A 15,895-nucleotide genomic window follows, 5' to 3' on the forward strand; every position below is an offset into this window, starting at 1 on the left:
ATTTGATTACTTTAGTGGACTTGAATACGAATATAATTATAAATTCATAGTTTGTTAAATATAATATAATAATTAATTTCATTACTTAGAGCTCATAAGATAATTTTTCATAATTTTACAGGTAAAAAAAATACACATTACCAACGATCTGATACAATTTAGAAATCATGATTAAATTTAGATTTTTATGAATTTTAATGAAATTGTAAAAACATAAGTCATTATAATGATATTAATATATTTATTAAAGATCAAGATATCTTTCTTCTTTTAAATCTTGCGGCCTCCGATCCTTCATTATTTCGTAATCCGAACTAAATTTCATGAATGACCGAAATACCATAAATTTATGCTTATTTATAAATATTTTCATAAAATACTCTAAAAATATATGAAACCTTTCGAAGTTATCATTCAAGCCTTGATTATCTGAAGTTTTTTTTAAATTTTCTATTTCTTCATGTTTTTTTTTACTTATTTGAACGTATGACCTAAGTATCTTAGTGTTATTAATTGAATTTGTGTTATACATTTCGTCATCTACTTTTATTTGTAATATTTTAAATGACTTAACAACAAAGCATGTTTGCATTTTGTTTTCAATGTTTGATATAATATTAGAAATTAAGTTATCAAATGATTCATTTGAATTACTTGGTGTATTTTGGAATAATGTTGAGATACTTTCAAAGTCTGTATTATCAGAAAATATCATAAAATAAAATGTATAAAAATTACAATCAAAGAAATTGCACAGTAGTTTATTATACTTTTTAACAATTTTTTCTTTCTTATTTATTAAATACATTACATGCTTTCTAATTAAATGTAAAGTTACGACTCGAAATATGTTAAAGATTTTTTCTTGATAAATTTTAATTTTTGTGATCCATACATCAAACCAATAATAATTTCGGGCAGCTTTATAAGCGACATTAATATCCTTAATAATATCATTATAACTTTCTTGACTTTGTTCCCCGAAATCCATTATTATAGTTTTCAAAATATCTGTATTTTGAAGAATTTCGTAAAGATAAATTTTTTTAAGAGAAACCCAAATGTCTACTTCTTCGCCGTGCAGTAAGATTTTATTAATATTATTTCTATTTACCATAACCGTCTTTACTTTTTCTATCATTAAAATCTTCTCTTTTTCTAGCTTAAAATCTAATTCGTTAAATTTATCAAATGAATTGTATATTGTTTTTTTATTTTTATTTAATATAATGTTTGAGCCTTTTTCTGTTGTAAATTTATTTTGTTATGAACTGTATATATACTTTAGCATTGATATCCATAAAGTTATTGGTCATGTATATTTAATACATATATATATCATTCCCGCAGTGCCCAAGTACGGTCCGGCCGGCCAGATTACAAAAAATATCCGCCGCGCCCGGAGTACACGGACTTGTTCCGATGCGGAAGATACTTCACGTGTAATATTTAAAAGTTGTAGGTTAAAATTTTTTTTGTCTTAATAATTGTTTTTTTTTCTTTTGTCCCTTCATTTGCAGAGTGGTTTTTGCCTTAGGGTTTTGTCCGCTATTAACTTAACTAATAATTTAATAAAGTCCTCTTAATTTTCTTAATCAACAAAAATCTTTTTATTGCGTGAATATCTTCAATATTCACGTGTATCTTATTTTTTTTTTCCTTAAAATCATTTTCTCTAGTTTTAAGGTAACGGTCTTCGACATACTAAAGTATGTCCACCACTGGTGACATCAAATAAACCTATTCTGTTTTATTTATAAGGTATCAGCGTACTATAGTCTACAACAACACTTTATATTTTAGTTTATATATATATATAATTTTTTTTTAATCCACTTTGTTTCATCAAAGTGCATATTATTGGTTTAATTATTATTTTTTTTAAATCCATATATGGTCCGGTTGTTGTTTCTTTTTATGATCAAGACCCTCGCATAAGTGGTTGACGACCCGATTTCCTTTTGCAAGGGATCAATGAGGGTGGCGACTCCACAATCCGTTGCGTGACCTAAGTCGTTACCTCTCAAACAATATAAAAATTAAATTCAATTCAGGAAAACACCTTTGCCACGAACTGATAATGTTCCGACGTTTGACAAAGTAGTATGTCATAAAAAAAAAGAAGGGTAAAGGGGTATATAATTGGAGTTAAACTAATTGGCTATAATTGAATATATGTTATATTTATATTTTTGTCATAAAAAAAAAGGAGTTAAGTAGGTTAATGTTTTGTATATTGGGATGGTGAAATGCAAGAAATAATTTTTTTGACATGAAAAGCAATGAGAGGATAATTAAATTGAATATGAGTATAAATATGTTAACCGGAGTTTTGAAATTCGTTTAGCTACAAAATGAAAATAAAAGCATATGGCATATAAATTCTTTGTTATGATATAATGACCACTCATATTTTGTCGTAAAATATAGATCGCAAGTAAATCACTTCTGTATGACGCACAATGAAACGTGCAACGATTAAGGAGAAGAATTTTACGACTCTTAATATTTAGTGGTTGCGTTATAGAAATAATAAACTGTGTGTGTTTACCTAAATTGCAACTGTCCAGTTGTTGGGCGCCAAGCCTTAATGGCTGAATTATTTTCTTTATGTATAATATAAGTTAAAACATCTACGTTGATCGCGTACTATTATGATCCGAATGGTGAAAAAGTAGTTATTAATAATATCCCTCTTTTCAAATTATTCACCTTTAACAATTCTATTATTCCTTCGATAAAAGTTATTCTTGATTTATCTTAAGACTGTCCTTAATTTTTATGACATGCTTAGAAACGTAATTTCTCACCTTGTGTCCAGCTAGCTTGATCGTTTGTTTTAAAAAGAATATAAATAAAAAGAGCACTGACTTTTATCTACTTATTTATTTTGTAAAATTATGCAAATTATTAAACTTGAAATATTACTTCACTGTAGTTCCTTTCTATACTTGGTGTCTGAGTATATGTTTTACTTTATATTTTAAAATGAATATTTAAATAACCAGATAGATTATGAGAACCAATCCCTAGTGACACTTTATAAACTATTGTTTTACGAATAGTTTTAACCGCTAGATGTGCTAGGGTAATGACTTCAACAAACTATCAATATTTTATGAAATTGTGTATTTGATATGAGAGTCGACAGAGTTAGAGACAGGCTGGCACACCATCGGAGATATACTCGTCGATACACGGACCTTACAGAGTCTAGAACTACTTGCCGAAAAGAACGTAATGGAATATGAGAATCAATCCCTAGTGACACGTCACAAACTATTGTTTTACCAATAATTTCAACCGCTTGATGTGCTAGGGTAATGATCTCAACAANTTGATGTGCTAGGGTAATGATCTCGACAAACCATCAGTATCTTGTGCAATCAATCAAACACGTATCTACTTAAATTTAAAATACATTCTACGATCTCCTTAGTAACACGTCACAAACTATTGTATTGCAATAGTTTCAACCACTAGATGTGCTAAGGTAGATTTTCGAAATGGACTTATTAAATAGACACTCCAATTGAAGAATTAAAAAAAATTCTTAATTGGAACAACTCACAAAATACAAAATAAAAAATTAATTGTCTTAATAATTCATAATAATTAAAAATTAAAAAAAATAAATAAAATAAAAAGTTTAAGTTATTATTGTTTTTATTACATTACTTATAAGAGAGTTAGATAAAAAACACCAAGTGTGAAAAGGTTTTTAAGTCCGAGAGAGCACAATCGCGAAACGTCTGGTGCAGAGACGCTTCATGACCAGATTTTTAGAAAAAAATAAGGTGACGAATGAGCTAGAAATTGCTCTTTTATAAGCCTGTTTTATGAGGGGGAGACTTAATGTTTTATATTTTAATTGCAAAATCCTTCTCATTGGCTAGTCAAGTAAACTTGAATAGACCTATGCGCAATCTATTATTCTACTAATTTGTGTTAATGTTTCATATGTGTATTGGTGTTTTATATCTATCATCTCCCATAATAATGTGGTTTATTATAAAAATCATCAATATAAAAATATAAAGAAAATAAAATCATAAGTGCTAAATATCTATTACAAATAATTGTTACGAACATCAGGTACTCCAACCATCTGTACCATAGGTTACCAAAATTACAACGGATTTTACTCCGACATTTAATTTAAAAAAACCAGCACAGTGGGGTCGCGGCATAGCGAGGACGTTTCATAGATAAATCCAATATAGATTTAATCTGACAGTGATTAAAATCACTTTCATAAAAAACGATTTTTGTGATACCGCACATCGCTCAAATTTAATATTATTCGCAATGTTTATCACAAAACAAAATAATTATCTTAAATTTATATCATAGCACAGCGGTTCCCAAACTTTTTTAGCTCACGGCGCCCTTTTTGAATTAAACTTATCTCAAGGCGCCCTTCCCAAGACATAGCATGACTAATCATAAAAAATGAATAAAAAAACAAATAAAAACCAGACAATTTTTTAATTATAATACAAGAATATTTATTTAATTTTAGTTATATACTTTTTACACATTTTAATTATTTTTGAAGATTTACATTTACATTTATATTTAGAGGTCGAAATAGATAGGTATAAAATTAATGTGATGGATGTGCTTGCATATCACTGCACATTTTTTCAAATCTTGGAATTAAACAAGACACAGCTACTCTCATTTCTTTTTCAACATTGATTTTGGTTCGATACTTGCTTTTTATTACTGCAACCGCCGAAAACCCAGCTTCACACAAATATGATGTCGAAAACGGAATTAAAATACGTTGAGCCTTATCACTTAAAAGAGGATATTCATCTTTTATAGAAATCCAAAATTTGGTTAAATCTATACTGCTAAATTTAGTCTTCAAACTATTGTCGCAAGACAACTCGATAAGACTCTCTTCTTCGGTAGAAGTAAACTCAGATGGAGCAGTAGAGTTGAATGGATCTTGAATCCAAGAAAATTTATCTATATTTTCATTTTGAAAGTATTTTTCAAACCAAATGACGAGTTGTGATAGGTGATCTACAAAAATAGACTTCATATCTTGAGAGATTTTAACTCCGTTAGAGGTCAAAAACTGCTGTAAAGTTAAAAAAGAATCCTTACTCGTGCCTTCATTCATTTTTCTTCTCCATAATTTGAGTTTTTTAATAAAAGCTGAAATTTTTTCCATTGACTTCAAAAGGTGCATATTTTTTCCTTGCAAAGAGGTATTCAGTTCATTCAGTTTATCAAAAATGTCACACAAATATGCCAATTTTATTAAAAATTCTTTATTGGAAAATTCACTGGCATGTTTATGTCCTTCTTCTTTAATAAATACATAAATTTCCTCTCGTAGTTCAAACGTACGTAGTATCATATTACCGCGCGACAACCATCGTGCACTGCTATAGTACAGCAAACTTGTGTGTTCAGCTCCCATATCTTCACATAGTTTTTTGAAAAATCTCGATTTCAGTGGACGAGTTTTTATATAATTGACCACATTCACTACACATTCTAAGACTTGGTTCAGTTCAGGACTCAGATATTTTGATGCAAGTGCTTCTCTATGAATAATACAATGAGTCCACAGTGCATCAGGAGCTTTGTTTTGAATAAGCGCCTGTAATCCTCCATAGCAGCCAGACATAGAACGAGCGCCATCAGTACAGACACCAACACACTTAGTCCAATCTACACTATTTTCAGACATAAAATTATCAAGAATCTCGAATAAGTCCTGAGCCTTGGCACCAGCTGTAATATTTTTACAAAAGAGTAAATCTTCTACCATGTCATCATTATCTATGAACCTTATGTAGCATATCAAATGAGCATCCTTATTAATATCCGTAGCCTCATCCAGCTGCAACCCAAATGCCTTTTCTTTAAGTTTTTCTATCAACTGATCATTGAGATCATCTGCCATATGGTGAATTCGGCGACTAATTGTATTATTAGACAACGGCACTTTTGAAAGTAATTTCCCAGCCGATTCGCCAATCATAATGTTTACCATATCTAAAGCAGCTGGTAGGATAAGCTCTTCTGCAATTGTATGAGGTTTCTTACATTTTGCGATTCTAAAAGCAACTTTATAAGAGGCTATCAATGCATTGTTTGGTATTGATGCATTATTAAAAAATATACTTTTTTCCTGTTTTAGTTCTTTCCTCTTTCTATCAAAGTAATCGCGAGATTTTCCAACCGCATACTTATGATTCGTTTCCAAATGGCGCTTCAATTTACTTGGCAACATGCATTCTGGTGCTAAAACTTTCATACACAATACACATAATGGTCTTTCTTCACCATTCACTTCTGTAGAAGTAAAACCAAATTCCAAGTAACTATCATCATACTTCCGATATTTTCGTTTTTTTACAGTCGGGCTGTTACTGGTTGAGGGTATACTTTCCTCCTCTACACAACGATTATGACTGTTCAATAAAAATCGATCCATGATTTACAAAAATTAACAAAATTTCTATATAAAAACGACGAACACGATAGAGCAACACACTACGCGAGACTGGCGGTCATACTTATCCGAAAACAAATTTTATCAAACGTCTCATAAAGTCATGACTATGGTCTAAAAATAAATTTAAACTCATTAATGGTGGTGGTTATAATGCGACAGAACCGATAACGATAAACAGTTTATCAATTTTGTGAAGTCGGAGACATAAAAATTATTTTTCTCTACCGATATTATAGTAATCGGTTTTGTCGCATTACCCTCGCCGCCGTTATCGAGTTAAAATTTATTTTTAGACCAGGTAAATTTCTACGACGACGCGGCGCACCAGGGCGCCGCGGCGCACAGTTTGGGAACCACTTATGCTATGACATAGCATAATCACTGATGTAATTAATACAATGTATGTACTTGTTCAGTTTAAGATAAATAACTGTATCATAAATGTAAACACTGTAAATTAATCTACAAAGACAATGTATTAAGTAACAGTATCCCTAAGAAAAATCAAATGTACCATAACCAATGTAACATATTATCCCTGCTTATAATTTTCGTTTCAATAAAGATGAAAGCCCTGGTGGTCAATTCTTACATTTTGGTGACATATATAGATCGTAGATTTCATATAAAAAGACGTAAAAAGCTATAAAATAAAGGCATTCCACTTTTCAATTTTTTTGAGAAATTAAATGCGTTCGAAGTGCTTTACCAAAGATCGTACATGCATTTTCTTATTACGTTTCATAGTTGCCGACCTAAGCTCATGCCTTTGAAACGTAAGATTATTCAAATGATTTACCAAAGTTTATAAATTTGATACACACATTAAATTTCAATATTTATCAAAACCCTTTTATTTGATTGTATTGTCATTCTCTAAAACCCTCGGACTCCAATAGTATTAAACAAACTGAATTATAGTAACCGAAAGTAAAATAATTAAATTTATTCAAGCGCTCAAAAATTCAAATTAATTAATGAACACACTCAATTTTATTTATCTTATTATATCATAATTAAAATCTTACTTTTGGCTTACTATAAAGATGGCGCCCAAGCAATTTAACTAAGGGTTAGAAAAATTTTTTTTTTGAACATTTAAAGTATTTGAATTTTTTTCTCTCCTTCAAATCTTATAAATTGAACGGTTTCAAAAATATAAAACTAACAAAAATATTTTTCCTTTGATTTTAATAAAAAAATTCTATAGTAAATATTTAAAAACAAAAAAAAAAAACCCCCGAAGTAATAGTCTAGAAATTATTAAAATCTGAATAACTAAAAAAACTTTTGAGTGATAATTTAGTAAAGAAAGTGAACAGCAGTAAATCAGTGTAGAAATTAATTTGCTAAGGAAACAATGAAAAAATGTCCAATTAAAAATCAAAATATCATTAAAAAAAAAAAAAAAAGGAGAGTTAAACTTATTAAATCACAATTTTATATTGAAAACTAAATCATAATTTTATATTGAAAATTAAATCACGTTCATTATAATTACTGGTTTGAATTATTATAAAAAAATTTAAATGCGCTTATTGAGATCATCTGTTTGAATTATTATAAAAAATGTTTAAATCACGTTCCTTGAAATTATTTATATGAATTAAAAATTTAAAACAAAAATAATTAAAATTATTGAAATTATTTGTTTAAATTAAAAATTAAAAATTTAAAACGCGCCCATTGTGATTATTGATATTGTTTACTTTGATTATTATAAAATCATTTTTAAATCGCATTTCTTGAAATTATTTATTTGAAGTAAAAAAAAAGTTTTAAATTACGCTTATTGAGATTATTTGTTAGAATAATTATAATTAATATTATATTATATTATTATAATTATAATTATAGTTCTTAATAATTATTAAGAACTATACTGCGTGTATTTAAAATAAAATTGCACGAAAAATAAAATTTCATTAGAATTAAAAATTCAATTGCGATCATTAAAACTAAATCGAATTTCGCGTACTTTTTAAAATTAATCTAAAACAAACTTACTAAATTAAAATTTAATTACACTATATAAAGAGAAGTATAACATAAAATATTTTTTTTTAACAAACAACAAAATAAAAGGGACAGAAAATTAAATATCATGACAGAGGAAACACAATCAATTAATATCGAATGTGTGCCAGAAGAATATAAAAAGAATTTAGAGTGGCTAAATTCTTTAAAAAAACCAAACCATATTAAAGAATTAGAGCATAGAAATTTAGAAACGAATAGTTCAGTGTCAGAACTAAAAATGAAATTATTTTGGTTTTTTCTGCTAAAAAATTTGACTAGGACTGAAAATAAAATAAATATCGATCGTAATAAAGAATCACCCAGAATTATTAACAATTACAATATGAATAAAAATCTACTTTTCAAACCGACTACTTTTTCGGGTGGGATAAATGAACATATAGATTTGTTTTTGAAAACTTTTAATAGAGCACCCGCAATTAACAATTGGTCAGAAATCGATAAACCGCAATACTTAGTAGTATTTTTACATGGCCCAGCTCTAACATTTTATGATAACATTGAATCTATAACAAATATTTTAGTTTTTTTCCCTTTGTTTAGTGTTTCTACTATTGTCAATAAATAGCTCAACGCCATTCAAAACTATTAAATGGTGTCGTTCTAGTTAGTCTTCTCAACACGCGAGTCTACCCTCTCGTATCAACTGGTTCTATAAGGTAAGAAAATACTGTTGACATTTTACATTATTTTCATAAATTTAAGCTAAGGGCAATACAACACACTATCATATTGCAGCGATCGTTATATCTAAAAACGGGGTCCCTTTAAACCGTTCGTATTATTAGTATCAATCACCACACATTATCAACAAAAGTGCATACCACCACAGTCCATCAAAACAAATAATAATACAAACGGGTCCGGCATCTGGTGACGCTCATACGCGAACAGATAAACTCGCATTGTCATGAATACGACATTCGTACTTCAAAAACATCTGTTAATTTTATTATTGTTTTGTTAATTTTCTCGAAATACGGTAACATAAAAAAGACCAGTAAATTATTAGCTCAAATTAATCGGCTCAAGAATTACTACGCGAATGCGACTTTAGGCAGCTTACTGGGTACACAACGAAGAACGATATGCTAACCGTTCTGGAAAACCACCTACGCAGCGAGGGGTGGACCCTTCCACAGCGATCTTACCTGAACACTGATCTCTCAATAATGAACTCGGCGAATGCGATTCTGAAGGAAACGCGGCCGCATATCGTCAAGCCACCGGACCACCTACCAACGCGGAACAACCGGTTAACTTGACACTCAAAAATTCTGTCTCCGTGTCTCTCAGCGAGATAGTCCAAGCACCTGGCCACCATATTGATCAATCACACTCAGCGTTCGTAGACGACATCTATTTCTACGTTCAATTTCCCAAGCAACAGAAGAGATTGCCGCGTTATGCCAAAATTTACGCGAAATGTCCCTTAATTCGAGAATGGAAGCGTTTCTATCGGAAGCCGAACAAGCTTTGAGTTACACTCACTTTCGCGAACGATTATAAGCCGTGACACTAACAGGAACAACACACTGAGCCCATTCATTACCACACAAAGGACGCCAACCTACAGCAACGTCTATAAGAGATCGAGTTCGCAAAATCTTAACCGACTTAATAGTCAGATCGTGCGCGTGTCGTCCACATTAATGCCACCGGCGTACGAATACGAATCACGTCCCCCCCACACGTACAACACATACGACATTTTGTATTACATTCATATGCATCACCAACGGACGATATGCACTCGGCACTCGATCAAACACGCACATTTATGGCGCTTATACAGTACAACATTCCCTCCGCAGTAGACATCCCTCAAATAGCAATATAAAGATCTTGAAGATTTAAACCCTTAACTTAAGCCCTTTTCTCGAAAAATTATAACTCCAACTATGGCCAGTATAAAAAAAATAATTTTGATTTATTATGTCAATATATCATCATACATTATTCAAATTTACACCAGTAGTGTTCTTTGTTTGTGATTTTAATCGTGTTTATATTTCAATATGTGTTGGTATTGTCGCACAAACTAAATAATCTGGACAAAATTCATAGAAGCTAAATTTTATAAAAAAAATGCATTTTTAGCGACGTTATATTTAGAGAACTTCTTTTGAATATTAATTAAATTTACAAATAGATTAATAAACTACATGTTATTCAGAAGATTATTTAAGTCAAATTTTGTATTATTTTTCTACTTTTGTCAATTTTTAAATAGAACCAAATAGGTTATTGTTGGGTTTGTCTCAAAATTTAATAAATTCTACAGCTAAACATAGTTTTTTTCATTATTTAGAATATGAAGATAAACATATTAGATTATTTAATTTCTCAATCAATTTTAATTTTAGAGAATTTATCCACACCAGATAATTGATGAAAAATTTTTATATTATTTTGTTTAACAAATGAATAAGATTTGATCTACCTTTATCTCATAATACTAATTTTAAAATCTTACTCATTTTTTATAATTTTAAAAATTTTGGTAATTTACAATATAAATAATTATCTTTACATCCTTAGTAAATGATAAATGAACACGAAAAGAGTTTATGTATTTTAAAATTAATTTTTTAAGTCTTCTTCTTCTTCTTCTGTTTTTTGTGCAGAATTATGAACTTGTAAGAGGTCATAAAATATGTAAATATGTTGTAAAATATAAATATATAATATGATACATATTTTAAAGACAAATTCAATCTGTCATTTGGTTGTCCAAGAACGGATACATGCAAAACTTGTGATTGGTTGAATGTAATAACTGACATAGACATTAATCCTGAAAAAAACAACAGCTTAAAATTGAAAAAGAAATGTATTTATGAAAAGCAAAAGTTCTTATAGTGATATAATGATATATCGTACTACAGTTAGAGAAAATGAATGTATTGACATGATACACATTTGATTTCCAGCATGCCTCTAACACACATATCGTGAGGTGACAATTATTATAGACGTCAGTTGTGGTTATATAAATTTTGTATGTTCTCTGGATAAACTAGAAAATCTCATTATTATATGTATGCTGAAACAATAGGAAATAAAGGTCAGAATGATATTATTAGTTTTATTGATATTTTTTTTTTTTAAATTACTTATCACACGGTATTAAAAAATATGTTTGTTTTCCGACAACATCAGTTCATAAAACAAAAATAACGCAGTATTTTAGTATTTGTATTTTATTGCAAAATCAAAACTTTATGGTATAAATCGTATTATTTATAAGTATCCAGAGCTATGGTACAGTTTTCTGTCCTGTAACAGTTGCTTTGGACAAAAACAAAATAGAAAAAACTCAGCATAATGGAGACGTACCAAAGTTGGGTCAAGTACAGTGATACCTGACAGTGATTAAAATCACCTTCATAAAAAATGCTTCGGTGCAAATCTGTAGATTGTGTTTAATTTTAAAGAATTGGTGGTTTATTCTAAAATCTACATGATGTCCTATTTCCTTATTTATATCGTGATTACAAGTCTTATGATTTATAAGTGTAATATATGAATATATATAATATATAAATTTGTAAAAGGAAATGGTTTTATTTTTAAAAAAAGTATGTCGAATGAATATTATTTTTCATAAAAAAATTGTATTCATCCATACATTTTCCAAATCGTTATTGCATTTTAAAGATAAAAATGTAAATTATAAAATCACACTAAAATAAAATACGGAAGCCTTTTTCACCGTTAAAAAAAATTTCACGTCAATCAGACAAGTTTAACACGTGCTAATTCAGGGTTGAAAATTGGACAATAAGGGTAGTTTTCTAGTGTTTTGTACTTAATTTGGAAATAAGCGATCATAGAAAAAAAATTATAGAATATAAATTGTTGAAAATATTATGGGCTATAAGTTTAGTTATTACAAATTTTTTTTTAAACTCCTAATGAGTTTAATCAATTTGCCGAAATTAGAATATTTACGAATACTACATTATATGTGACAAACATTTAGAGATTCGAATATATCTTTTATACAAAAATCGTTTATTATTTAATTATTAAAAAGTTCAGCACAAAAACCGTAGTGTGGGCTTAGCACTTCCCCCAAAAAATTAAAAATACACAGTTGAAAAAAAAAATGCTGATGTTACATATAAATTATACTAATTGTTTTTTCAATTTCAAAATTTTTTTCATCATAATAAAGTTGATTTTTCGCTGTCGGTGTAATATATGAATATATATAATATATAAATATGTAAAAGGAAATAGTTATATTTAAAAAAAAAAGTATGTCGAATGAATATAATTATTCATAAAATTGTTATTGCATTTTAAAGTTAAAAATGTAAATTATAAAATCGAGAACTATAACACAAAAATAGCATACGGAAGCCATTTTCATCGTCAAGACAATATTAAGTCTGAAATTTATTTTTCCATAATAAAGTATATTACATAAACTTTAATTTAAAGTATAGTGTCAGACTTTTCGAAACACTTTTATAAGTTATGTTGAAAAAGTTGTCATTTTGAATCCTCCTGTAGGTAGGTAAAGGATTAGATTTATAAAAAAAGTATATCAAATGACAGGTAAAAACATCATGCATCTATATACAAAATAATTATACTAATTTACCTGAAACTTACTAAGAAATGGTTCGCAAAACATCTAAAAATTTGAAAACTTAAAAATTATACAAGATATTTTATTTAATTTTTTACTAAACATGAAGTCTATATTTAAACGACTGTTGTTAGAGTTGACAGATCAACAAAATTTAACCTCATGATTTATTAATTATTCGATTATTTGGAGCTCATTAGAAAATTTTTTATAATTTTACTAGTAAAATAAAAAATACAAATATACAAATGATTTAATATTATTTAAAAATAATAATTAATTTTAGATTTTTATGAGTTTTAATGAAATTATGAAAAACATGAGTCATTATGACTATAATCACTTTATTTATACATATTCTATATATAAGATAAATAATTAGTTAAAATTATAATAAGTGTATTTTTTGTTACAACAATAAAATATTATAAATAATTCTTGTGAATTACACACATTTGATTACTTTTGAGGACTTGAATACGAATAGAATTATAAATTCATAGTTTGTTAAATATATTAAAATATAATATAATAAGTAATTTCATTACTTAGAGCTCATAAGATAATTTTATTGGTAAAATAAAAATACACACATACCAACAATCTGATACAATTTGGAAATCAATATTAAATTTAGATTTTTATGAATTTTAATGAAATTGTAGACACATATGTCACTATGATGATTTTAATATATATATTAAAGATCAAGAAATCTTTCTTCTTTTAAACTTTGTGGTCTCCGATCTTTCATTATTTCGTAATCCGAACTAAATTTCATGAATGACCGAAAAACCTTAAATTTGTGTTTATCTATAAATATTTTCATAAAATACTCTAAAAATATATGAAACCGTTCGAAGTTATCATTCAAGCCTTTGATATCTGAATTTTTTTTAAAATTTTCTATTTCATCATTTTTTTCTTTGCTTATTTGAACGTATGACCTAAGTATCTTAGTGTTATTAATTGAATTTGAGTTATACATTTCGTCATCTACTTTTATTTGTAATATTTTAAATGACTTAACAACAAAGCATGTTTGCATTTTGTTTTCAATGTTTGATATAATATTAGAAATTAAGTTATCAAATGATTCATTTGAATTACTTGGTGTATTTTGGAATAATGTTGAGATACTTTCAAAGTCTGTATTATCAGAAAATATCATAAAATAAAATGTATAAAAATTAGAATCAAAGAAATTCCACATTAGTTTATTATACTTTTTAACAATTTTTTCTTTCTTATTTATTAAATACATTACATGCTTTCTAATTAAATGTAAAGTTACGACTCGGAATATGTTAAAGATTTTTTCATGATAAATTTTAATTTTTGTGATCCAAACATCAAACCAATAATAATTTCGGGCATCTTTATATGCCACATTAATATCCTTAATGATATCATAATAACTTTTTTGACTTTGTTCCCCGAAATCCATTATTATAGTTTTCAAAATATCTGTATTTTGAAGAATTTCGTAAAGATAAATTTTTTTAAGAGAAACCCAAATTTCTACTTCTTCACCGTGCAGTAGGATTTTATTAATAATATTTCTACTTACCATTACCGCCTTTACTTTTTCTATCATTAACATCTTCTCTTTTTCTAGCTTAAAATCTAATTCGTTAAGTTTATCAAATGAATTGTATTTATTATTTTTTCGACAAAAATTATTTGTATAACACGATAAACAATCTATTATACAATCTAGCACATCAATAACATGGGATATCACTAAAAAATTATCGACCATCCTCAAGTTTTTTATGTAAATTGCAAACATGTACAAATTCCAAAACGAGTGTAAATGTTCCGTTAGATCTAACTTTATTACTACAGCTAGCATGTGTTGAATAGTTGATTCATTCAACAATAAATAATCGAACTTATCTGTATTATAAGTAGAATTATGTTCTATTAAAGATTGAATAATTCTTGTGTATTGTAAAAGATTAAATAAATCACTGCAATAAAGATCGTTGTATATAACTTGTGGTCTAGTGGACACATTAATTCCTAGTTTTCCATCCTTGATTATCCTATCTTTCAATTCACTTAACTCCATATCTAACATTTCAAGGCTATTACCATAAGAAAATCCAGTATCAAGATTGAATGCTACTTTAAGTTCTTCTGTGTCCGGTTTTGGTTTTTGTGTCGATGTCCATTTAAACCAACTACACGTCATAAATTGTACATTACAAAATATCCCAAAAAATATTATTAACACGCAATGTTGATTTAAAATCATTATTATTATCTTAATTACTGAATGACAGTTATTTATAACTTTTTAAGAAGAGTTTTTTTCTGAATCTACAGAAATAATAAATTTTATATATTTAAATGTAAGATTTTTATTTATATAAATTTATTATATTTAATACAATATTTAAAAAATAGTTTGAAATCTGAATTTAAAAATAAAAACGACGTCATAGTGTCTAATTCCATCTAAATATTAATGCTATAAACTCCTTTGAACGTCAATTAAAGTAATTTTTACGATTTTTCAACTACTATTAAATTATCTATTTTAAATATTGCGTGTTCAAACAGTTTAAAAGTGATTTATTTTACAGTACTATTTTAAACTGAACGCAGTATTAAAAAAAAATGAATTGTTTAATATAAAATTGAGTAAAATCAATTTTTCATAAAAAAAAAAACAAAAACTATTCATAAAAATATAAATATAAAAATTAGGTTTATATAAAAATATAAAAATAAATATAAATAATTAGGTCACAGTTACTAATGCTGTC

The 15,895-nt window shown here is 27.6% G+C and overlaps 1 protein-coding gene across 2 annotated transcripts; it reads right to left on the minus strand.

Moving 5' to 3' along the window:
• On the minus strand, nt 1-15,526 carry LOC126893593 (uncharacterized). 2 transcript variants are annotated; one of them, XM_050663953.1, is made up of 2 exons: nt 13,854-15,526; nt 1-276 (listed from the first exon to the last, which is right to left on the minus strand). In XM_050663953.1, the coding sequence occupies exons 1-2, from the start codon at nt 15,379-15,381 to the stop codon at nt 245-247; spliced, it is 1,560 nt and encodes a 519-aa protein (XP_050519910.1). In that variant the 5' UTR covers nt 15,382-15,526; the 3' UTR covers nt 1-244. The 2 variants fall into 2 exon arrangements, with proteins under 2 accessions (XP_050519910.1, XP_050519909.1); XM_050663952.1 differs by having other exon boundaries at nt 1-491; nt 14,069-15,525.
• Between the last annotated feature and the right edge of the window lie 369 nt (nt 15,527-15,895).

This window comes from Daktulosphaira vitifoliae, unplaced genomic scaffold (genome assembly GCF_025091365.1).
Source record: "Daktulosphaira vitifoliae isolate Bord-2020 unplaced genomic scaffold, ASM2509136v1 Scaffold_1, whole genome shotgun sequence".
NCBI lineage: Eukaryota > Metazoa > Arthropoda > Insecta > Hemiptera > Phylloxeridae > Daktulosphaira > Daktulosphaira vitifoliae.